We start from the raw sequence: 24,831 nt of genomic DNA, 5'->3' as shown, positions 1-24,831 counted from the left end.
TTATAAGGCAAGATATCTTATGATAGATATTCTGTAGTAAAGGATATATTGATAAGCAATTGATATTTCAAAGCATCCCTGCTTTCTTCATCAAGTCGGCAGTACAAAGCATGTGTTTTATATCTTAGAGCATTAGTTTGTCACTCATAAATGATGTGTAGTTTAATGCATTATTCAGAACTATATGAGGAGGCATTCCAACACAGCTGCAGGGCCTCTGATAGCTCCTGCTATCTGTAACATGTTGAACAATGAGAGATTTAAAGATGCAGTATTTTGAACTGTGCAGTGGTCTGATGCAGTAAACCACTCTCTGCCCCCTGCCCTTTTTTAAAATTTGGATCAGAGTACAAATTCAGTTCAGACTTAAGAAAGTGAGAGATATTTTGATCTGATATCTGTAAGAATGATAGCTGTAAGAACCCACACGGGAATGAATTTGGGAGGGGGTGGGGGGAGGTGTTTCCCCACTTCGTAATGCAAAGAAGTCCATACAACAAAATCAAATGAAACTGGCATTAATTTGGCAGTCTCAGCTCTCCTTGCCCTATTGATTTGGAAAGCTGCAAACAGATATGGAAGATTATTGCCTCCAGTTAAGAGTACTGAAGTTTGGGGGAGTAGCATAAATAAAAGGTGCTACAAGGGGAATCGTTTAGTAAGGCAATTCTCCTTAAAATCTTATCATAAAGTTTTGATATAAAATCTGAGATCAAGGGAATTAAAGTGTGTAATTTTGTTGGTTGATTTATTATTGATCTCTCATCTTCACGCATCTTTTCAACAATGTCTTGAATGGAACTATGAAGATTCTCTTCAGCATAATCTTTACCAAGCAAAACAGTATTTTCATCACTGTAGTGTTGGCTTGTTTGGTTTGGTTTGGTTTGGTTTGGTTTGGTTTTTTTGGTTTTGTTTTTCTGAAACAATACAAGACCAGGGGGATCAACAGTCCACTGTGTTGCATATTTTTAACTTAGGAACACATATTATGCCAAGCACAAGTCAATCTAATGGGAATATGGAATCGGTGGCTATTTCCTGAGATCTGCTCTGTGGATTTTTAATTAGTATAAACCTTATATACGCAATTCATTTTTGTATCTGTTTTAGCTTTTGCAGTGCGTCTCATGTGCGTATAGCTAGTTGTATCAAGCATGTGCATCAGGTTAAATTGGACTTCAGATTGATGAAAATCTTACCTCACTGATGGTAGTGGCTATGAATAATACTTGTCACAATGTTACATTTTCTGAGATTTGTGTGTGTGTGTTATTTTTTGTACATTGCGACTGAATAGCTTCTTATAATTAACTATTAAGAAGCAATGGTATTTGAGGAATCAAAAGCAAACCAGTAGTTATTTTCTTTAGAAACATAAAGCAGTTTGTTGGATAATATGTATTAAGCATTTTTATCTATTACTAGGAAGGCAGAACTTTCCCGTATCCCTTTCTATTGGTCACTTTTATTCACTATCATTCAGGCAGTGAGAACAACGTATGTTTATGTATTAATGACTGGAAATTGTTTACTGCTGCAATTGCTTGAAGTACACAGTGAAACAAAGATAGGTGGAGGGAACCAAGTACAGCCTTCTGGAAAAATACCTTAATTTACACTGCATGCATCCCTAGACTAATTTCTGACTGTGCACCATTTGTAGAGTTGATTTGTTGTAGGGTAAGGCTTTTTCTTTCTCTTCCTTTAAACAATTCTAAAATTTTTTTTCTAGAAATATTAACTGTAGTTTAGCAAAGACTGCAGACAAGTATATTTTTCAAATATACTTGAAGGGGAAAAGATTATATTGGAGTAAATTTAACATCTATGCTACTGATTCCTTGAGCTTAATTATGACACTACTAAATGTGAAAATCTATTCAGCGCTAGGAACACTTTTCACATTACATTCACGCTAAAGATTGGCTGTTAAGAGCTCATTACTGGTAGTTTTCTAAAGAGCGGTTTATTAAACACTGTTACCTAATAAGCATCTTTGGTGGTGCAAATTGCTGAAAACAGTAATGAGTCTGATTAGACTTCATTTCAATTACGACAGCTTGTCTAGCAAAAAAAAAAAAATCTTTCCTTCATGCTTTGGAATCTGGCTACAAGGCATTACATGGTTTAAAAGGAAAATGCCACCTCTGTGTTTCCTTTCCACAGTTCAGTAATGAATAGAGAATTGTCCAAGTATCCATCCAATTTAACACCGGCAAACTGGATGGGCAGCATTGGAAGCACAATCCTGTTTGTTTAAAATCTGTGAAGGCTGCCTCAACTAATACATCTAAATACGGTCATATTTAGGTTTCTTCTGCTTTCTTTGCTTATGGATATAAAGCCGTAAGTGACGGAGTGGAAGAGAATTAAAATGATTCACTCCTAATTGCTTTGCAGAGGTTATGCATTCCTCTGATTAGCGTAATGCACCTTTCAGTTGTACAATCTTGTAAATCTTTTACTTGCATTCACAGAACTCTTCTCTGTTTTCAGATAGGCATGGCAATTAGATAGAATGGTAACTTTTTAACTTCAAAAACTTCTAAACTTTTTTTTAAATTCAAGCTTCACAAATTCGTACTAATGATGTCAGGATGCTTTAGTGAATATTCATTAGTTTCTAAATTCTATTTAGGTGTAAAATGTGTTAACTATATTAATGGGTGGCTGAATATTACTGTACAAATGTGGGGGTAGAGAGGGATTGTTAATGTAAAAAGCCTTTAAGTGATTAGCTGTCATTGCTGCTGTGTAGTCGCTTCAGTAACATTCTAATGTTTCTGGGGATAGTGAATATAATTCACCGTATATTGTGCTGTACTAGAGGTATAGATACATTTTTATAATATTGTTTGACATAAAACTGGATACAAGAATTTCTCAAGTGAAGTATGGAAACAATTACTATGACTGAAGATACAAGAAAAAAAGAATTTAAAAACTCCTACAAGAAAGGGTCGTGGTGAGACTATAACAGACTGGGGTTTTTACATGGAGTCTGTGAATTTGACATTCATTCCATTCACTTCACAACAATTTTTAAGAAGGTTGAATGTGGCAATAAAATTTGGGAGCCACTGTGGTAGATAAACCAAGGAAATTTTGAAAGCTAACTAACTAGCAGAGTAAAAATTAGAACACTCAATTTATATTTTAATTAAATATAATTGCATGCATCTTATCAGTGATGAGCATAAATTAAACATTTGACACAGATACAAAGCAGTGGTAGAACTAAATGAAAGTTTGTTTCTATAATAATCAGTAGAATAATCAATGGCTACAAATAAGACGAAAGTAAAACAACAGTGGATGATGCTCTCCTCCTGTTAGTAATGATTATATTGGTGTCGTACTATAGACATCAGTAGTTCCTCTGATTTACACCCAGGGAAGCCAAGTAGAGGATCATGCTCCTGAATATTTTAACTGTAAGTCCAATATTAACAACAGTAAAGAACACTCTTATCTTTGGCTCTTTTGTGATGTTGGAGGTGGAAATTGCTTTTCAGTTTCCCTTTGAAATCCTGAGCGTTAATAGATATCTATATTTCTTGATGAAGAAGGACTTTCATAAATGTGTATGATCAAACATCCTGTAAACTAGTGCAATTTTTATTTTTAAAGGATCATTCACACACAAAGTGCTATTATTCAGCTATACAAATGTGTGCTTGTAGTGAGCTTTGAGATGCTAATCAGTGGAGCTTGACTTCTGTACCCTGCAGCAAATTTTAAAACTATTTCATCATTAGTTGGTTCCATGTACTATAAAAGTCTAGACAAAATTACCGAAGAAATAATACGGTTTGTTGTTGTTTAAACTATCAGTGATGTGCAGCTAGTTATTGATATGATCATTGAATGGATTAGATTCATATGTTGTCTCTTGCAGGCCATTTACAGAGAAGGTTGTCTTAGTATTATAGCTCCAAAGGAAGGTGACATTTTATCATCAAGTACAGCTAGTTTCGTGTTTTGTTTTGTTTTAAAACTAGCGTCTTAATACCACTCTATCCCTTGAATACACGCACACTCTTGTATATTCCCTGCCTCCAGACATGGCTCAACTTTTCCTGCTGCAAGGTGAACTTTGCTCCCTAGAGCAGAGAGAAAGAGCACAAAACATGAAGAGTTAGTTTGTAATGTTCTTGCTCATACCTTCTGCCCACCCCCACTGCCCCTTCTTGCCCCTCCCCCGGCAGGCTAAAAAAGATCAGGTTTTATAGAGTTAAATTGGTTCTCAGTTAAGCTGTCCTCTTTAAAAATATATCTGTGTTCTGTGATAAATTATCAACCTCACTGAACAATAACTTCTAGTTCTTTTAAACTATTCTTGAACTAAGACAGTATTCACTGAAATGATAAGCAAGCAAGCAAATAATAAGCTATTTCCTATTTTTAGTGTTTAATTCAGGAATCTTGTATTCAGTTTGCAAGGAAAATTTTTTTTGAATCTTAGTCAATAAAGTAACTGAAAAGGGTAAGTAGGGAAAGGATTTGTTTTAGCCTAGTATTTCTAATATGTCAGTTTCTTTCATTGTCCTTTTCCTTTTAATCTTGTTTCTGCTGGAGGGGTGTGGTGGTAGAGGGAGAAGCAGGAAATGCAAGAAAGGGTCAGCTGTATGTATAGTCAAGCCCAGAGAATAAACAGTTTCAGGACTATATTTTCCCTAAGAATGTGGTTAGTGTAGTTCTGATGGCTTTGCTGAGGTGTGCCTCCCTTCAGAAAGGAATTGCCCCTGCAGTAACATCATCCCTTATTAATATGTTACGCAACATATTTACATTTATTTTCAAATGAAAAGGCCAATTGGATAAGTGGGCAGGACAATATACTGCTTAGAGCTGAATGTCATTGCATGTATTGGAAAGTCAGTATAGACCAATGATAGCCACTCCCCAGGTTTACTGTACTAAGAAATGTGTACAGTATGTGCGTAGAAATGGGAAGGAGGAGGGCAGATGGGCTGTGCTGTTTCTGCCAGGAGCTCTCTGCTCTTAATCCTGGGCCACATAAGGCGCATTCTAAAGCAGTTTATCTTCATATGTCGTCTTGTATATAAGAAACAACACTAAACCCACCAAAACTCATTTCATATGTAGCTTTTTCCACAGCTTTCAGATCAAAGTTATTTTCTTCAGGCTGGACTAAATTATACACAGGTCCCAGGAGTGAAGGACACTGAATTAATGCACTCTGTCACCCAGTCCTGGCTATAGAATATTTTTATCGAAGTCTGAGACACAACATCTTTTTACTATTGCATTAAAAATTAATGTGCAGATTGCCAAAAACAGCAAAATGCATAAATAACATAAATTTGCAAAAGGCTTTGTGTACTTTGGAGTCACCTTAAAGAGGTTTGTTTTTTTGAAGGTGAGTGTCAGATTACCTCTAAATATACATTTAATCACTATTCATAGTGCTTTAGCTAATTAGCAGAAAAACTCTAATCTCAACAAAGCAATAGTATATGCCTATATTATGGAGGTAAGTGTTAGAAACAGGTTCTTTTAAGTAGGAATTCAATGCTCATTCTAGGCAGGGACATTACATTACTGGCCCCTATAAATTTATATTTTTCACCCCTGTTAGTTTAGTATATTGGGTCAAAACTGACTTCAGTTTATTTCAAACATGATGAAATTGATCTCTGCTTTTATATACTTATGGAGAATAGGCCCATGTAGATACATCTCTGGAAAAGAGATGTGAGAAAGGATGACAACTGTGATTTGAAAAATATTATCGTGACATGATTTAAAACTTGCATAATTTTCTGCTGATGTTAATTGAAGATGAGGGCACAAATTCATTCTTAACAATTCAGTGTCTTAAAACTGGAATGCTGAAGGGAATGATTGTTCCTGATTCTTGTGCTTGAAGGGAAGCTGTTTCCAAATATTCTGAAAAGGTGCTACGTAAAGAATTTGTTGCCACTTCTAGCTCTTTCTATTGTGTACACTTTACCCAAATCAAATATGTGCCTTTTATGTCTGTTTTAACCCCATTTATCCCCATGCACAAGTGTTCACCTGTTATTTACGCACAGAAGAGAAGGTCGAAATTGCAGAACAAGGGGAGTGCTCTGTTGTGACATATAACATACATATTCATTAGCTCTGCCGTCCCTATGGACATACGTGGTATGTCCTGATGATCTTTGTATGGCAAATGGAAGTGGGGGTAAGAAGGGACTTGCCTTAATGGGTTGAAGATCACATGAGAAAAGGTAAAATAGGCTGCACTAAGGAATGGGCTACCAAGTAGTAAATTAAAAAAAAAAGAACTTGGAATCTTTCAACTGAAATAAAATAATACCTATGATCAATACTATTTTATATAAATACAAACAAATTACACTTGATAATCAGGTATGGGCTAAAACCTTAAATATGAATCCCAAGGAACTCTGGGGAAGTGTAGCTTTGAATCTGAAATTTGAGCTCTATATATACATGTATATTACTCCATCACCACTGAAAATCCATTCTCTTTCCCCACTTACTTACTAAAACACAAATTCAGGATTCAGAGTTTCTCCTGCTTTAGTTGATTATATGACAAACATAATAAAGGAATGGGAACACTGCAACTACTCTGGTTTTATGGGTTTGTGTTGTGCTCTTGCAAGGGAAATAGAGGCATTTGAATCCAATGAAGGAAGAGAAACCCAAGATAGAGTTACTTCTAGATGTGGGATTTTTTTAAAAATCTGCTTTTTCGTTTTATTTTTAAACCATTTAATTTTGCTTTTTGTATTGTTTTAAAGGCATCAAAAATCTTCCAGTTTAAGTCATTACTACCTTAACTACTACTTTGGGGGGGGAAATCAGAGCCTAGGACAATGCTTATGTTTTCTCCTTTTGTGTATTCCTGTGTTCCCTTGACTAAATTTGACAGAATTAGTCAGATTCTAGTTTCTGCCATAGTCATGTCTTATTGTTTTGAATTGTGTATTTTTTTTCCTGCAGTGGTTATTCTGCTTTACAAGTTCATGTAGACATTCATTTTCAGTGTAGGGGCCAGCTAGCATATTAAATCCATATGAAATAGATTGTGATTATGAGCTGCTGTTCAGATTTAAAAAGTGACATTTTTCTTACAAGGGCACTCTATTTCTATGTGCAGTTATAATTTCAATTAGCACCACTCAAATTATCATGGGGGCTAGGAGCAGAAATTACATGTAAACTGGTGTAAGTGATCAGAAACTGGTTCAGATCTGTAAGGCTAGGGACAGGAATTCAAAAAGTCCAAGCCTGAATTGATTCAGTCTTTGCAGGTTAGTCTAACCTTTGCAATGAACTGGTCTGCGAGTAGATAGACATATGGCATATGCCGGCAGTGGCTCTGGCCAGAAGCCCGGGGCACTAGAGCAGCCCTTCATTTCCTCAGCTGAGCTGAGGTGGGCATGACCAGGCTCTGGCGGGCCTGAGTTAGACTGAGGAGGGTTTTAAACCCCCACCTCAGCCTGCAGGGCTTGGAGGGTGGGGGAAGAGGGAGTGCCTGTAGGGGTTGGGGGGGAGGGGAGAGCTCTGCCTACCCTAGCGAATCCCTGACATCCAAGAGCAATTCTGGCACACGGGGCTGCCCAGCCCCAGAGGGGAACTCTTTCCCCTCCTCCATTCCCCACTGATGTGGGGCAAGGAGGGGGGCTTTGTTCAGTGCTGGGGGGCATGGGGAATGGCTTTAATGAAGCTGCAGCTGCTGGGGGTTGCTGCGGCCAGGCCCAGCCTAGCCTCACTCAGCCCCAGCTAAGGTAGCTGCTTGGGGCCCCACGAGCTCCTCCCAGTGCCTCTGAGTGGGCCCAGACAAGCCGGCTCTGCTCACTGACAGGAAAAGCAGCTGCCTGGCTGCGCTTACCTCCCTGTCACTGAGTTGCACCCAGTGGGGGTAGCCCCACCCCTGTGGCCCAGCCCAGCCCCACTAAATGGCTGCTTTAGCCAGAGCTGAATGAGGCCAGGCTGGGCCAGGCCATGGGGCCAGCTGCTGCTCCATTAAAGCCACTCTCCATGCCCAGGCTGGGTTGGGCCAGGCCAGGCTGGGAAGCACCACAAGAGTATCCCCTCCCTGCCCTGTGGCAGTGGGGGGAGGGAGAGGAATTGTCCCCTCCTTAGTTAGGCAACCTGCACAGAGCAGTGGCAGGGGTAGGGGCAAGGAGAGGAGGAGGCAAAAGAGTACCCCCCCTCCCAGCATGAAACTGGGGGGAGGGGGGTTGGGGAAGAGTCCCCATCTGGGGCTGAGCAGCATTGCATAGAGCCCCCCCCACCCCTTGGTGTTGGGGGAGGAGCAGGGGGAAGATGGGAGAGGGGCTCTGTATGATGCTGCCTGGCCGGGGTCCAGCCCTGGAGGGGGATTCTTCCCCCTGCTACTTTCTAACCACCCCCACACTGGGCGAGGGGGGCTGCATGTGGCACTGCCCAGCCATGGCATGGGGAATGGCTGTAACAGCTGCAGGGGGTAAAGAGTGGGAGAAGAGTCCCCCTCCACTGGGAAGCCTGGTATAGAGCCCCCCCAGTCCTGGTGGAGGTGGGTGGAGAAGTAGTCCCCCTCCAGTGCCCCACAGAGCCCCCCTTCCCTGACCCTGGGGGATGGGGGAGGGAGGGAAAGTTTCCCCCCAGCACAGAACAGAGCCTCCCACCCTGCCCCGCAGGACAGCCATCACGGCATGGTGCTGTTAAGGTGAAGGGGGTAGGGAAAAGTGTTAATTCCTCTGTCTTTCCCTTCTGCCCTGCAGCCAGGGTCTGCCAGCCCCAGGAGCCACCTCCGCAGCCTCCTCCCTTCTTCTTCCTAGCTGACAGGCAGACTGTGGCTGCAGTGAGGGAGGAGGGAAGAATTAATCCCCTCCGTGTCCACTTTGCCTTAACGGGGTCATGTCAGCTGGTGTCTCCCCATGTCCACCCCTGCTCTGGCTAGAGAGCAGAGGGTAGGGGCCAGCTGATTTCTAGAGCAAAGCAGAGTCCTGCCTAGAGAGCCTACCAGGATGCTGGGCAAGTCCGGTTTATCTTAAGGGGTTTCAGACACACATTGCGTAAACTGGTTTGACCCAAATCAATTAAGACTGATACTACATTCAACCAGGTTTATCTTAAACCAGTTTCAGCCATTTTCAAACTGGTTTACATGCACTGAATGTCTGTTCTGTTACAGGCTTAAACTGATTTCTGATCACTTAAACTGGTTTACCTGTAATGTTCTGTCCCCAAGCCTAACACATCAGAAGAACTGCACATAAGCCAGTTTCAAAATGGCTGAAACTGCTTTAAGATCAACCTGGTTGGATGTAGTATCAGACTTTAGATTAAATCAATTTATTGAGCTTCTGTCCCAGATCTCCTCCAGATTCAAGTTACCTCTGTCTCCCAGCATCCTAGGATGTTTTGCACTTCCCTCACAAACCCCCCTCGTAGGGTGGGCAGCCTAGCCTTGGCCCAAGCTGTGTGCAGCAGCCAAGCAGGGAGGTGTGCTCTAGCCCCCTCCCCGGGCTTCTGGCCTGGGTCACTGTGGGCATGCGGCTGCATTTTCGGAACCAAAAGTGAATTGAATCAATTCATCCTCGGGTGTTTTTGACTGTCTGTACTTAGCTCAGGAGTTGTGTTTAGGCAGCATCCACAGTATCTTATGTTCTTTACAGGCATCACACTCAGGAACTTAAGTAGAAAACATGCAAATATAAGGAACAGAAAAGGGAAACAACATTAAAGCTTAGTATGAATGAACACTGCAGATTAGTATGTCTTATTATGCTACAGTTCTTCCTTACTATATTTTCTTGTTTTAAAGGAGTTATGAGCATGTGTGTGGTAGAAGAAGGTATAAGGGAAGACTTGGGTTTGTAGAATGATGCACCTAATACATTCACACATCAGTCTTGTATTAAAAAGACTTGCAGATGAATCAAAAATGGTTTCTCTTACAGTATATAATGATGATACATCAATGCAATTACAATTTAAGGTAGGGAGCATTTGGCTGAAACAAAATACATTGCAATAATTGAATTCATCACAGATAAATTAATACTTCCAACTTTGTATAGAGATAAGTGACTTTTTATAGAGGGTGACTAAAGAAGTGATTTAGAGGCTAATTCAGTGTCTAAGCAATATGCTTGTCTATTTAATCCAAGTTTGTGGGCTGCTTTTGGATCAGCCTACAGTTCTGACGTGCTCCTGCTCTCAAAACAAAAGATGGTGGCAGTTTCTTAGCACAGTTTGCTGTTACTTGATTTATTCATGTTTTCCTCTGTCTGAGTTTCATACAGTTGTGGAATCTGAACTATAACTACTAAAGAACATGTAGCTAGGAATGCCTTTGTGATTGGTAAAAGTGCTACTTTATGTAAATGGAAGCAGGGAGAGAAACTAATTTGTTGTAAATGTATTGTAATTTGTAGTCATGAGGTGTGAGAGTGTGATTTAAAAGGAATAATCATTTGACAGTATTTAAATTAGATAATTGTGATGTGCTAGTTTAATTCTGCATGTTTTGAAGATCCTTCTTTAACCAATTCCAAGCTCCTGTGTGTGGCAGATGGTATTGTATCTCTAAGTAGTGTTATGTGTTGATTCCCTGAAGTGACTAGTAGGGCTGTGTGAAACAGCACCATTTTGCTTTGACTTCAGTTTCAATGCTTTGATGGAACACTGTTTCATTCTGAGTTCCGTTTAATTTCGAAAACGCTGTTCCATTTCAATTAATTGAAACTGTTTTGCTGTTTCAACGTTTCGCTCGTAGGTTATAATGGGAAAGCATTAAACTACCTATACCTTTGTCATTTCCAGCCTGATTTGGATGAAACTTGCAGGGATGATAGCCCCTTCTGGGGGCACGAAATCTTCCCAGTTTCAAGGAGATAGGTGCAGAGGGTTCTGGGAAACTTCACCTCAAGGTGCTGAGAAGCAAAACTGTCACTTGCCGGCAGCAGCAGGTTCCTGTCATCTGGCAGGCAGATCCAGGGGCCCACACCCCTGGGGGTGCTGTGCTGGACTTCTCCTGGAGGTGCCTGATCTGCCTGTGAGATGACAGGAGGCTGCTGCTGCCAGCTGGGACCCAGTGTCGGGAAGATTGGTGCTGCCGCAGGCCCCAGCTGACAGCAACAGCATGCTGTCATCCGATGTTGAGATCCGGGGGCTAGCGCTCCCCGGGAGGGCTGGGGGCTGTGCCAGAATCCTCCCAGGAGGCGCGGCCCCTGGATTTGCGTGGGATGATGGGAGGCTGCTGCTGCTGTCTGGGACTGGCTTTGAAGCCAGCCTGAAACTCGAAACGTTTTGAAACTTTTGAAAAATTTTGAGTGCCCTTGCTTCATTTCAAAGTTGTTTCAAAGGCTTTTGTTTTGTTTCCATTTCGCTGTTTCAAACTTGAAACTCATTAAAACAGCTTCAAAACAAAATACTCAGCAAGATTTCGCACAGCCCTAGTGACTAGTTACTTTCAAATACTTTGGTCTTAAAAAGGTTGGGAAGTTTTTATAGCACCCTCTGAGACAGCTGTGTAGTAAAGGTTCCTGCCTGAAATTTGGAATTCAGAGCCTGATCTTGTTCTCATTGCAATCCATAACAACACTTATAATCCCTCTTAAGACCATGTATAAACTAGACTATAAACTTACTGTTCCACTGATGGCAGCTGCAGGCCTGTACACTACTGTTTAGATGTGAGGTTATATAGTTGGGCCAGCACAGCAGCAAGAGTGGGCTAATTACCATCATCTCTCACCATTGCTAACTACCCCACTATCAGTATTCAGTCATGCAATGTTTATTCCAGGCAAAAGTATGTGCATTTATCCATGCAGCATCTCTAATGGTGCTGCCACAGGGTACATTAAGTTTTCAGTCTAGTTGGGGCTGAATATAAGTAAGAACAAGCCATATTTTCAAAGATTTATACCATATACATCAAAGCAAACTCTAAGCTATTGCTTATCAGACAAAGCTTCCAAAGTTAGACTCTGATCTTGCAACTTGGGCAGAATCTCATTCTTGCATGGTATTCCTTGGAAACCAGCAGTAAATGACTCTGCAGCGTTGGGATAATTTCTCTTGGAATATTTTTTTCTGAAATGTTGGAGTTATTTTCAAAAGCTATGCCCAATTCTGCAAAGGATTGGCATGATCTACTTTTTTAGATTCCCTCTGATCTACCACAGAGAGCTCAGGTAGAAGGTAGCTCAGGGAGCTACTCTCTCTAAAGAAAGTTCTATACCAGTAACTTCAAATATTTGTATGTCAGCTTTTTAATAAAAATGGATGTGAAGGATAAATTCATCTGGTATAATTTTGTATTATTCTTGAGCTTTTGACAGTACACAGAAGTTTACAATTGTAATTGAACCTCAAAAACTGAGAGTACTGAACAGTGAGTTGGTGATGTTTTCAAACTTTCAGGTTCCAAAAAGACATAAAATGTAGGTTTTGGGACAATCATTTGATATGTTGAATATCTTCAGCTGTCATTGAAATCAGACATCTGTAGGCTCTTAGTACCTTGCCAGATTACGGTTCTGTTTAAATCAATGGAAGTGCCTCTCTTGAGCAAGGGATTCATGCCTCAAGCAAGGGGATGGATTAGAGCCCTATGAGTCTAAGTTGGTCTTTGGTGCTTCCCCGAGTGGGCTCTATCCATGCAATAAAAGCAAGTTCTTGGGTGGAATCATTAGAATCCATAGTGCAAATAGTCAGTGTCTTGAATTAATCAGGTACATGATCAAATGCAACAGTTTAGTAGTTCACAGCATCTGTTGAAATCATTAGCTAAATGTGTGAATAATTAGAAGTGGTCCTGAGCTGTGAAATTTTAATCTACCTGCAGATCCAGAGTTTTGGTGGAAGTGGACTTTTAGGTGGTGTTCAAAGTCAGAATTTTTTGCTGACATATGTTAACAAATAATATGCTAAACAGAAGTCCACTATAGAGTCTTGACATGAAGATCTCATTTACTTCTTCATCACTAAGGTCCCAGTTCAGCAATCTACCCTTATTCAGTAAATACAATTTAATGTAAAACCTGCTTACAGCTTTTGCTTATTAGAAATTAACTTCAGGACATGTTTTAAAGGCTTTGCTGAATTTGAGGGTGTTGGTGATATAGTGTTAGGCAATAGGAAAATTCTAAATTAAAACATAAAAAAATGGAATGAGATTTATTTTATTTTCTCTTTGAATACCATAAGAGTGGGTTAGGGGAAACCAGTCATGAGATTTTATGCACTTGATCCATCCTTAAGCATCCCAACAGAAATTGAAGTTAAATAATTGAGAAGCTTGGTTTGCCTTAACATGGTTTGTTTTTTATTTTCTCACAATGCCATAATATTTTTGCAGGTAAAACACAACTTTTTCCCCCATCCTCTTTGTTTCTGAAAATATGACAGTTACATGAAGTTGTTTTTTAACAAAATACCATATTTATCGCATACAACGTACCCAAAATAAATTTATGCACCTTGATTTTTGAAACGGAGAATGAATAATCAAGTCATAAGTAGTAGCAGTTAGGGAGCAAAGCCTGCTCATTGTTCTTCTCCCTGGGAATTGCAAGTAGAGTTGCTTTCACTTTTGCCAAGTAAGTGGCAGAAACTGCTCTTACCACATTTATCATATATACTGCACACTCTAATTTCCAACAGGTAGTTCTTGGAAAGGAGGAGTGTTGCATGTGGAAAATTTGGTAGTTTTAGTGTCGTTCATGTATTAAGGAATTCAAATATATAGTTATTTGTTCTGTTTAGTATTGTACACATAAGAGAGACTGTTGAGCAAATATACTGATCTGAAAGTGGAATCAAGCTATTAGAACTGTCATTGTAATAGGATCATTCACTTTTCCTCATATGTTCCAGGCTGAAGTGTGTAATACAAATCTCCATAGTGAAAACCAAGAAAAAAGTAGTAACCTAAATCAGTCAATTAATGTTCAACAAGAATGCTGGTCTTTTGCCTTTATCTCTTCTTAGTATGTCCAACCCTGTGGATTACTGAGCTCTTTCCACTCCTACTGAAGTCAGTATTCAAGTCTTGGATTCAAGTACAAGGTCGTGGTAGGGCAGGTAGCTGCTGCAGCTCTGTCTCCAGCCCTGACATAGGGTTGAGATAGGAGCCACAGTTACTGCCTGCCTCCCTACTACCTCTGCCCCTCCCTCCTGTTCCCCCTCCTACCCCTGCAGCCTCAGCCCCCTCCCCCAGTGCTGCAGCAGAAGCAGCAGCAGCTCCAGCCAGGCCCTGGAGCCTGGGCCAGAGCTGCTGCACTGCTGCCACTGCTACTGGTTTGGGTTGCAAAACTCATTTTTGGTAATATAAGCAAACACGTGCTCTGTGCCCCAAGCTAGAGTAGAGCTGAAACCCTGCTGGAGCCAGAGTGCACAACCAAGTGGGGCAGAGGCTGTGGGGGCACAGCCATCGGGGGATCAGCAGCAAGGGGTGCAGGCATAGGGTTAAGTAGCAGGGAAGGAAAGGAGGGCAGGTGCCAGGAGAGCAAGTGGTTGGGGCAGCAGGGGGAAAAGGGCCAAGCTGCTTCACTCCCCAAACACCTGGCCCTCCTGCCACTGCTTTCCGTGCTGCCATGGTGGGGGCAGGCAAATTTAAGTTGACCCTCCAATAATTAAATTCTATGCACTGAAAATTATAACGTTTATAAATTTTCTGTGTATGGACCCTAATTATTTGGGGTCATCTTGAATTAAATATTGTCTTGGATTTGGGAATATATGGTACAGCTGAGAGACTTGGGAAGAATTTGTGTGTGTTAAAAACACAGCCAGTCTATAAAATTGTCACTGTCCTTACAGTTGATTTAATTTTTAATTTTACCACAACTCTAGCATGGTTTCCTTTATTGTTTTGGGTTTTTTTTAATCTACAAAGCTGAATTTCCAAGGGCACTTCTATTTTATAGAATCAGGGGTATGAAATTCATAAAGTATTGCTTTACAGGCTTTTTATTTCCAGGTTAAACACGTAAAATCAAAAGGAAAAGAATATTGGCAGAAACTGAGTAAAAAAAAAAGGATTGTAAAATACTGTTTTGGCTCTGATAATTATTCTAAATGTAATCTAAACAGAACCAACTACAACATTTCCTGAAGAGAAATACATAGAAGTGGTGTCAGAACAAGAATAAAATTGCTTAGACAGTTCCCACTTCTTGAAAGTCACTTGTTAAATTTATTTTAAAAGCAATTTTCAGATAGATAGATTTCTGTAGTAAAGAACCCAAATGCTGGTTTATGCATTTTGCTATCCAATATTAACAGCTTAGAGGTTTATTTCATAAATATCAGTAATTCAGATGATTCTTAATGAAGCACAGTCTTGCTTTGCTTTCTTTGTTTTTATTTTCATTAAATACTAAGCAATTGCAAATATACCCTATAAAAGACTGCTTATTTCAGATTTGAGGCAATGTTGCAATAATGCAGCCTCTAAATATAGTCTTATTACTTGACTTGACACAGTTAAATCAGCCTCAAGAGGCCTTAAAATTGCAGAAGGCTATAGCATACAAAACAAGACAAAACACAAATACTAAAATCCTAAGTAAAATATAATTGGCGAGCTACTGCAAATATTGATTTCCTTGAAAAACAAACGGAACAAGTTTGCTAACAGAAAAAAGTGCAAATTGCATTTTTTTCTGAATCATAAATTTGACCCTTGTGATTGCTACGAACAGAGATAACCATAGTAAAGTTTTGTGTTAATTCAAAGTTTTGCGATAATGTCAGATAGAAGAAATAGCTATTTGTATCCCAAATTCCAGGGTGTTCCTAACTGTTAACGTGTGTTTCAGAATAACATGAATGATTGCACTACCCTGGAACAAATGCTCTTATTTCAGAAGATGAGGACAATCTGGATCTCTTTAAGTTTATCTAATGATATTCAAATCCTGGCTTTTACAGCATTTATTAGATGCATTGGTATTTAATAAGAATCAGTAAATAAACTTTAAATTACTGTTCAGTGAATATATCTAACGATTGTCTGACGAACCAAAATCTATGGTCAATCTATTGTAGATAAAGGGCTTGGATGAATGTGACTTCATAAACTTCATAAAATCCTCTTGCAAATTTCATTTAAGAAAAATGTGTAGGAATATGTTTAAATCCACTAAAAACTAGGACTGTTTAGCATTTTAAATAGACTTTCCCCCGCCCTCTTTTCCCCCAACCTCATGTCTAAAATTAAAAAGAAAGGGGAGGAAGGGGATGGTAATTTTAAACCCTATTTAAAATTATGCCCATGCAAGCTTTTTGGAGGCATGTTCTTAAAAGTAACATTTGACAACATTTTTAGGTGTGTTTTGTGAAAAGTTATTATGAAACTCATTATTATTAGGTATTAAACTCTACAAGTTTTTACACTGACACCATATGTAGTACTTTTTAATTTCCTAATATGAGCTTTCCATTTACTAGGCAATAACGATGTTGGGTCCAAAGCATATTCATGAACTAGTACAGTAGTGTTCATTCTGTCAACATGTGCACAAAAGGCTGTGTCCATGCCCGTTTCAATCCTTCTCGAAAGTTCTGCTGTTGCTTACTACTGAAATCTTTACTAAGACACTCTTGTGGCATTCATTCACATGTATCTCGTGAATCATCAATCTGTTCAGGTTTCCACGTGTGTCTATATAACACAAGCTTTCTGTGTTTTTGAAGTATTTCAAGTCCAAAGTTGAGGAGGGTGGATAACAAAAACAATTCGTACAGAGCTAATTAATTTGGATGTCTTTTAGACAGTTCTATGTTATAGCCACATTAATATTCTCCTTTTTAAAAAAGGCTTGAAGTAAATCGCACGATGTTAGAAGAATTTTAGATACTGATTACTTGCAATTGGCTCTTGGTGATGTTGCTCTTAAGATTTCCAGCTGAATTTAACCCAAGTCTGATTTCTGAGAAGCTGCTTGATAGTACTGCATTAAAATTGCATGTTTTTCATATGAGCATATTTCTGTAATTTCACCCACCTTCACGTTATATTTACATTTCCTCCCACTTTAAAAAGCAGTGCTTAAAACTTCAGAAACAATAAACAAAAAGATTATATTAATTCCAAAGGAAGATAATATATCTGCCAAAGTCTCAGCCTTGAAACTAGATTTGTCAAGAGTTTGCCTGTATTAAATATTATATAGTAACTGTATAATGCTTAAGAGGCATTTTTCTCAAGTTGCCAAATGTTTGAAAAATGAAGGGAAAATACAGTTTGAAAAAAACCCCAAATAGTCACTGGTAAACTCAGATGGAGTGAGATTTGCAGTATTTGTACTAATAAAATATAAGGCACAATTAAACTGTACTTTGCAGTTTTCAGGCTAAATTTTAACTGATTTAGTGATCTGCAAATGCATGAATCCTTAAAAAAAATCCAAATGCAAATTAGTGCAACTGCAATAAAATATATTTGCAAATGAATCCTGTTGCTTTATTCATTTATTGTGTAATTACTGCAATCCTTCCCACCTTGTTTTCAGTATTTCTTAATCATTAAGTCGGAAGCATGACAGCAGTGCCAGCCCTGGCATGATTCTCTTTGACTAAAACCTTGTAAATTAACACAATTAGCACAGCATCATCCTGCTAATTAACTTCCAGTGTCTGGTGCAGTGGTTTTGCAAACAAGGAAGAGGGAATCAGAAGGGAATAAACATGCCATTCTGTTACCAAACTGTATGCTGTGTTAGGCTTAGCTCAGTGAGGCTAAGCTGGCCATGTCAGATGCCAGAGTCAGGCAATGAAGAGCTAAAGGGGTTGGGGAGGAAAACAGGAGGAGGTAGAAGCTGTCAAAATAGACTGCAGTAATTCAGAAGGGAGCTAGTGCCACAGATGCTTCATTTAGACTAGGCCTCCTTCTTATCAAAGAATCTATGCCAGAGGGCACAAGACTGTTTGCAAAAATCATTTTTGGTAATACGAGAGAGATTAAGGAGGCCTATTTGTTTCAGCTGTACAAAAATCAGCAACGTGTCTACCATGCATAGGTAAGAGTTGGAGGAGGTTAATGCTTGTAAATTGTTCTTGTTACATGTGGTGGATTACCAGGGAAAAAAAAAATCGCATCACATTATTTGCAAGATTAATTGCTTTAAAGTAGCAGTTGCATTTTTTGCTTAGTTTACTGAATTGACAGGGTGTATAGCTAGCAGTGCAAACCACAGAACTTTTAGAGCTAGGCTGCTTTTCTTTTCTTTCTTTGGTTCCCTGCCCCCCCCCCCACCTCCCCCCTTTCTTTGCACCCTGGAGGCTGTGAGGGGGAAAAAGAGAGAGCAAGCAAGGAGACCGACAGACAAGTGATGCTTGTTTTTTTTTCCAGAGCTTCAACAACAGAACTGAGAGGCAGAAAGGAGCCAGTTGTAATTCATACCGAGTTGTAGGCTTTGTGTGATGAAAGCGACGGAGCGCTGCCTGGGAGATTGCTTTGCTGCACTCCACGAAGCAGATTTGAAACTGTCGTGGACCACTTTAGATGAGAGTTGGATTATGGAATGACCTGCTATGTCTGTGTCATATTGTTCTGCGCAGGGTGCATTATACTGTGCTAACTAGGTGTTCAGTACCAAATAAGAGAGGTATCCTAGATGTGATCTGTCAGCTGTGTCTCATATTTTTATATTGGTTAAAATATAAAACTGAAACTGTGATGAAAGAAGACAGAACAGTTAGGTGTCTTGTAGGTTAACAACAAATCTACACTCCTGGTATTTAAAATGTATACGTTTTTGTTTAATTACTTTAAGAAATCTGGCTTTGCAGAACAAATAATGTTTTTCTCCTTCTAACTAGGCAAAAATGTGGCTCTGCTCATATCTATATTTAAACAAATCTGAATATTTTTATTGTTTCGTAAAGGCGTTCATTGTATTTTATTGGTAAAGATCTCTAATCTGACATACAGTAATTGTAGAGAGTACTAAAGAAAAATTAAAAAGATAATATATGTACAATTATTGGTGTCCAAAATATCTAAGATTGCTGTTAACTTTGTTTTCCCCACAACCCTAGGCTTGAAGATGCAGTGGACGCCGGAGCATGCCCAGTGGCCAGAACAGCACTTTGATATCACTTCAACCACCCGGTCTCCTGCCCACAAGGTGGAAGCATACCGTGGACACCTGCAGCGCACCTATCAGTATGCCTGGGCCAATGATGACATCTCTGCTCTGACTGCCTCCAATCTGTTGAAAAAATATGCAGAAAAGTATTCTGGCATTTTAGAAGGCCCGGCTGAACGACCCATCCTTAGTAACTATTCTGAAGCTCCATCAGGGCTGGTGAATGGTCGGAAGAATGAAAGTGAACCCTGGCAGCCTTCTTTGAATTCGGAGAGTGTTTATCCAATGAACTGTGTCCCTGATGTTATTACTGCCAGCAAAGCTGGAGTAAGTACAGCCCTCCCTCCAGCAGATGTCTCTGCCAGCATAGGGAGTTCACCTGGGGTGGCCAGTAACCTGACAGAACCTAGTTATTCTAGTAGTACCTGCGGAAGTCATACAGTTCCTAGTCTTCATTCAGGGCTCCCATCTCAGGAATATGCTACAGGATACAATGGCTCTTATTTACATACTAGCTACAGTGGCCAGCCAGCACCTGCACTTCCTTCACCTCATCCATCTCCTTTGCATAGCTCTGGGCTTTTACAGCCCCCCCCACCACCACCACCGCCACCAGCCCTAGTCCCAGGCTACAATGGGACTTCTAACCTCTCCAGTTACAGCTATCCTTCTGCTAGTTATCCTCCTCAAACTGCCGTTGGTCCTGGGTATAGCCCTGGCGGTGCACCACCTCCGTCAGCATACCTGCCTTCAGGAATTCCTGCTCCTACTCCTTTGCCCCCAACCACTGTACCCAGTTACACTTACCAGAGTCACGGTTTGACACCCATTGCACCATCAGCTCTGACAAATAGTACAGCGAGTTCTCTCAAAAGGAAAGCTTTCTATATGGCAGGGCAAGGAGAAATGGACTCCAGTTATGGAAATTACAGCTATGGCCAACAGAGATCTACACAGAGTCCGATGTACAGAATGCCCGACAACAGCATTTCAAACGCAAACAGGGGGAATGGCTTTGACAGAAGTGCTGAAACATCATCCTTAGCATTTAAGCCAACAAAGCAGCTAATGTCCTCTGAACAGCAAAGGAAATTCAGCAGCCAGTCCAGTAGGGCTCTGACACCCCCATCCTATAGTACTGCTAAAAATTCATTGGGATCAAGAACAAATGAATCCTTTGGGAAGTACACCTCCCCTGTAATGAATGAACATGGTGATGAGCATAGGCAGCTCCTTCCTCACCCAATGCAAGGCCCCGGACTTCGTGCAGCTACCTCATCCAACCACTCTGTGGACGAGCAACTGAAGAATACTGATACACACCTCATTGACCTTGTAACCAATGAGATTATCAACCAAGGACCTCCAGTGGACTGGAATGACATTGCTGGCCTAGATCTGATAAAGGCTGTCATTAAAGAGGAGGTTTTATGGCCAGTATTGAGGTCAGATGCATTCAATGGACTGACTGCTCTACCTCGGAGCATTCTTTTATTTGGACCTCGGGGAACAGGCAAAACATTAATGGGCAGATGCATAGCTAGTCAGCTAGGGGCTACATTTTTCAAAATCACTGGCTCTGGTCTTGTCACAAAGTGGTTAGGGGAAGGAGAGAAAATAGTTCATGCTTCCTTCCTTGTGGCAAGGTGTCGCCAACCCTCAGTGATTTTTGTTAGTGACATTGATATGCTTCTTTCATCTCAAGTGAGTGAAGAACACAGTCCAGTAAGTCGGATGAGAACCGAGTTCCTTATGCAGCTGGACACCGTACTAACTTCTGCTGAGGACCAAATAGTAGTAATTTGCGCCACAAGTAAACCAGAAGAAATAGATGAATCTCTTCGAAGGTACTTCATGAAACGACTTTTAATCCCACTTCCTGACAGCACAGCGAGGCACCAGATAATAGTACAACTGCTCTCACAGCACAATTACTGTCTCAATGACAAGGAGGTTGCACTGCTTGTCCAGCGCACAGAAGGCTTTTCTGGACTGGACGTGGCTCACTTGTGTCAGGAAGCAGTGGTAGGCCCGCTCCATGCCATGCCAGCCACAGACCTTTCAGCCATTATGCCCAGCCAGTTGAGGCCAGTTACATATCAAGACTTTGAAAATGCTTTCTGCAAGATACAGCCTAGCATATCTCAAAAAGAGCTTGATACATATGTTGAATGGAACAAAATGTTTGGTTGCAGTCAGTGATACTACTTTAAAAAATGTAATGAATGTTGGCACACACACAACCTGCTACATAGGGTATAGAACCCCTTTTCAGTAGTGTTCAAATTTCAAAGGGTACTGGGAAGACTACAATTTACCTTGCCTCTAAAGAGTCAGGGTAGACTTGAAGGAAAAGTGCATCAAACAAGAGCTGCTGATCTGAAAAGCCACACATGACAGAAAGCGTATGTTGATGCTCAGTTCTGTTCAAGCTAGACAACACTCGCCAAGGAGCAAGGTGCAAGTGGGTTGATTTCAGAAGGACATGAACCCTGTGTGTTGATTCCATTCTGCTGTTCTTGAGATTTAGTTGCTGTCAAGTGCCTGAAGTGGTGCTTTATTTTTTGTTTGCCTCACAATTACATTGGTGGCATGTGCTAATATAAAGAGCTTTAACTTCAAACATTATTCGGACTAAAGAGATGAACGGTTGTGTTGTGACAGAGAACCAGATTTTTGCTATTCTAAGAGCAACAGTATTCCTCAATCCTGTCTGTTCTGCAGTATTAAACTAAGAACAGGTAAAACAGGGTAACGGTAATCTGGACCTTAATTTCTGCAGTTCATTTCTTTTAATGTTCTGTCTGCAAAAACTCAGGAAAGTGATTGTGATTTGTACAGTACCTCAAAGGAATGTGTTGAAAGCACTATGTACTGCTGAGAGTTATAGGCTAGGCTTCAATGTTACTTTATATTAAATATGTATGTTTACCTCAACAATTGGAAAATGGCAAGGAAAATTACTTTGAATGTATCCGGGAAAATACTGAAGTGTGATATGACTGGATCTTTACAGCTTTAAAGTAGAAACAGAAGTGTTAAGAAACGGTTCTTTTGCCAATTTCTGGGAACAGAACAGAACAGAACAGAACAGAATAATTCTCTTGTTGGTAAACTGTAAGAGGTTTCAGCATATTGCTCCTTTATAATTACGCGATACAGTCTTTAGAAGGTGCACAGATGAAAAGAGAGCCACTTAATCAGTTTATGTTTGCAGCTGGAACAGTCAAATATAAGATTCCATAGGACTCCGAGAGGCAAATTACCTTTAAACTATGACTGCTGGCCTTTTATTACTTGGCTGTAGTTGTAGTTTTGCGGTTATTTTGGTAAAACTGTAAGGAATGGAATCCTTGTAGGTCATGGGCATAGCTATGGGGTGCAGAACTGTTTATAGCAATGCAGTAGACCATGACCAAACAAACAATACAAATAGTAAAGCAAAACTGAACCCTCAAAGTACTTTTATTTCCCCTCCCAAACTGTAAAGTTTCATTTTTATTGTATCTGTATGGCTCCATTGTCTTTAATGCAATCTTCATTTAGCATCTATTAGTAATCTTTTCGGCTGAAGTGTACCCACCATTATTGCTACCTCAGTTTTGTTACATTTCTCTTGGAAAGCAAAGTAAGAAATAAGACAAAAAATAAAGTCAGATTACATTAGGAATGCTAACCTGCTAAACGAGTTTCAGAGATCTGCTGTTTTCTCCTGAAGTCACGTTTCTCTGTACCTTAAGCCCTCCCGGCCCCCTCCCATACACGTACTATGGAGTCTTCCTTCTGGAAAGACTAGCTGGCATGTGTGGCATTTTGCTCCATTCTTCCCCTGCCCCACAGTGTCTTTCTTTTTATCCTTTAATGCTTTATGTGCAACTTTTTCATGACAGCTGACTGATGTTGGGTAATGTCTGTGAACAGGAGCAGTGTACGCTGCAGCTGCCCAAAGCCTCTGCCACCGCATGAGCAGAACAGCCTTGCTTTTTTGAATGTATTTTTTGTTGTTGTTGTTTACTTTAAAGAGACAGTAACAAAACTGTTGCAAAGCACTGGCATTTAATGTTTCTGTTAAGTAATGTACATTCAAAAATGTTAAAGAAATGCACTGAAAGCCCCAAGAAGAGAGATACCAATCTGTTACCAGATCCTGTTTGTCTTCTCAAAAATTGTACAGATCTCATCCATTATGTTAAATCAATTGAAACATTTAGCATTTAGAAAGCTAATGAGGGATTTCATGATACTGCTGGAAATTTATGACTCTTGGTTATTGCCTTCGTTCATCTTTCTTTTAATATATAAAATATATTTAGGTAGATATTGCTTAAAAACAGAGCAAATAAACCAAAATTTAATTTAAGAGGGATTCCTGGCAAACATTTTGTCTAACTAAAATTTATGTTTTAAATACGAAAGTACCATTTTATAAACAGTGCCTTTCATTAAGGATACAGAAAGTAGGACTTAAACACACCACCTGTTTTTACAACAATGACTAAAACACAAATTGTTTGTTCTGACCCACTCCTTTCTCTTCCTTTCTTCCCCCCAGACGCCCACCTCAGCCATTCTACCTTCTTCATTGTTATGAAATTCTGATATCCCCATTAGTTGTAGGTTCATATTGATCTCACTGGCAAGTTTACTTTTGCAGATCGCTGACCCATTTTCTGTCTTAGACATTGCATTTCATGTCTTCCATCAAGCTGTGCTCATTTTAAAGGTTCAGGCAAATTTTGACAAACCTACTCTTGATAAATCCATATAGAAATGGATTTTTGTGACTAGTAAAAGTAATGCCAAATACTGAACTGCACTAGTGTATTTTTTTCCTTCTTTTAGTCAAAAACAAAAAAATAAATGAAATTGTAGACGCTTGTTTTGGCTTTCAGCTTTAATAACTATCTCTTGAAAATACACTCTGAAAAATGGATTGCTCAAATATTAACTAATGTGACAGACAGGCAGAAGCTGAGGTCATGTGCGGATATGCATTCCCCAAACACACAAATTTCAAGCTCTTGATTCAACCCTGGAGGTACTAGGGGCTGAAAACCCTCCCTTCTCCCCCCCCATTTGGGGGTGTATGGTCAGAGCTCTTCTCAAGAGGTTCCCTGGAAAACAGTTGATGGCACTCCAGAACAGTCTGGCCACATCCTCTCCCTTTCCTGAATCTCTTCCAGTCAAGGGACTGAGCAGGCCGTTTCCAGGCCTTTTCCCCTTCCCTTCCCCCCTTCATGTCCCAGGTTTAGCAGAGGTGTGCATGCCTTATCACTCTAGTCCCCTCTAGGTGAATTTCCTAGCAGGAGGGAAGCAAGCCCCAGGACGTGAGCTTTCAGACCCTGGAATGTATCACAATCATTTGTGGGGAGGGGGATATGAAAAACCCCAGGTGGCATCCTCAGGCTGCACTATTTGCTAGTCTTTGAAATAGCTTTGGTATTTGGTATTAGCTGTCTTTTGCAATTGGTCAGAGCTGGCAGGAGGGAATGGACTGCAGCTACAGAAGTACATGAGAAAGAGCAGAGCAGCCAACAGTATGTTTTCAAGCATTGGGGCTTTCATGGATTTTAAGGACTTTGGGTGAGACCTTTAATGCACATTAGCTATTCTAGCTTATCAGTAGAAGGTTTATTTGCCTGTGATGTCTGTTTGTAGTGTTTGCAACTGAGAAGACCATTTTACATCAGCTTATGCACTTCTTTGCAACTGCAATAACAATTCCAACAGCAAAAAAAAAAAAAAAAAAAAAAGG

General features: G+C 40.1%; 1 protein-coding gene across 1 annotated transcript in view; it reads left to right on the top strand.

Annotated features, from left to right (window-relative positions):
* The window catches only part of FIGN (fidgetin, microtubule severing factor), a 162,804-nt gene extending 137,980 nt beyond the window's left edge, over positions 1-24,824 (top strand). Inside the window, exon 3 of the mRNA XM_019522714.1 lies at positions 19,027-24,824. Within this exon, the coding sequence (XP_019378259.1) occupies positions 19,027-21,278 (2,252 nt within the window). The 3' untranslated portion in view covers positions 21,279-24,824. The remainder of the gene's footprint in view (positions 1-19,026) is intronic.
* The last annotated feature ends 7 nt before the right edge of the window (positions 24,825-24,831 follow it).

The sequence above is a fragment of the Gavialis gangeticus genome, unplaced genomic scaffold (genome assembly GCF_001723915.1).
Source record: "Gavialis gangeticus isolate Ggan-Ray unplaced genomic scaffold, GavGan_comp1, whole genome shotgun sequence".
NCBI classification, from domain to species: domain Eukaryota; kingdom Metazoa; phylum Chordata; order Crocodylia; family Gavialidae; genus Gavialis; species Gavialis gangeticus.
Note: the sequence above shows the minus strand (reverse complement) of the source record. Positions and strands in the feature narration are given on the sequence as shown.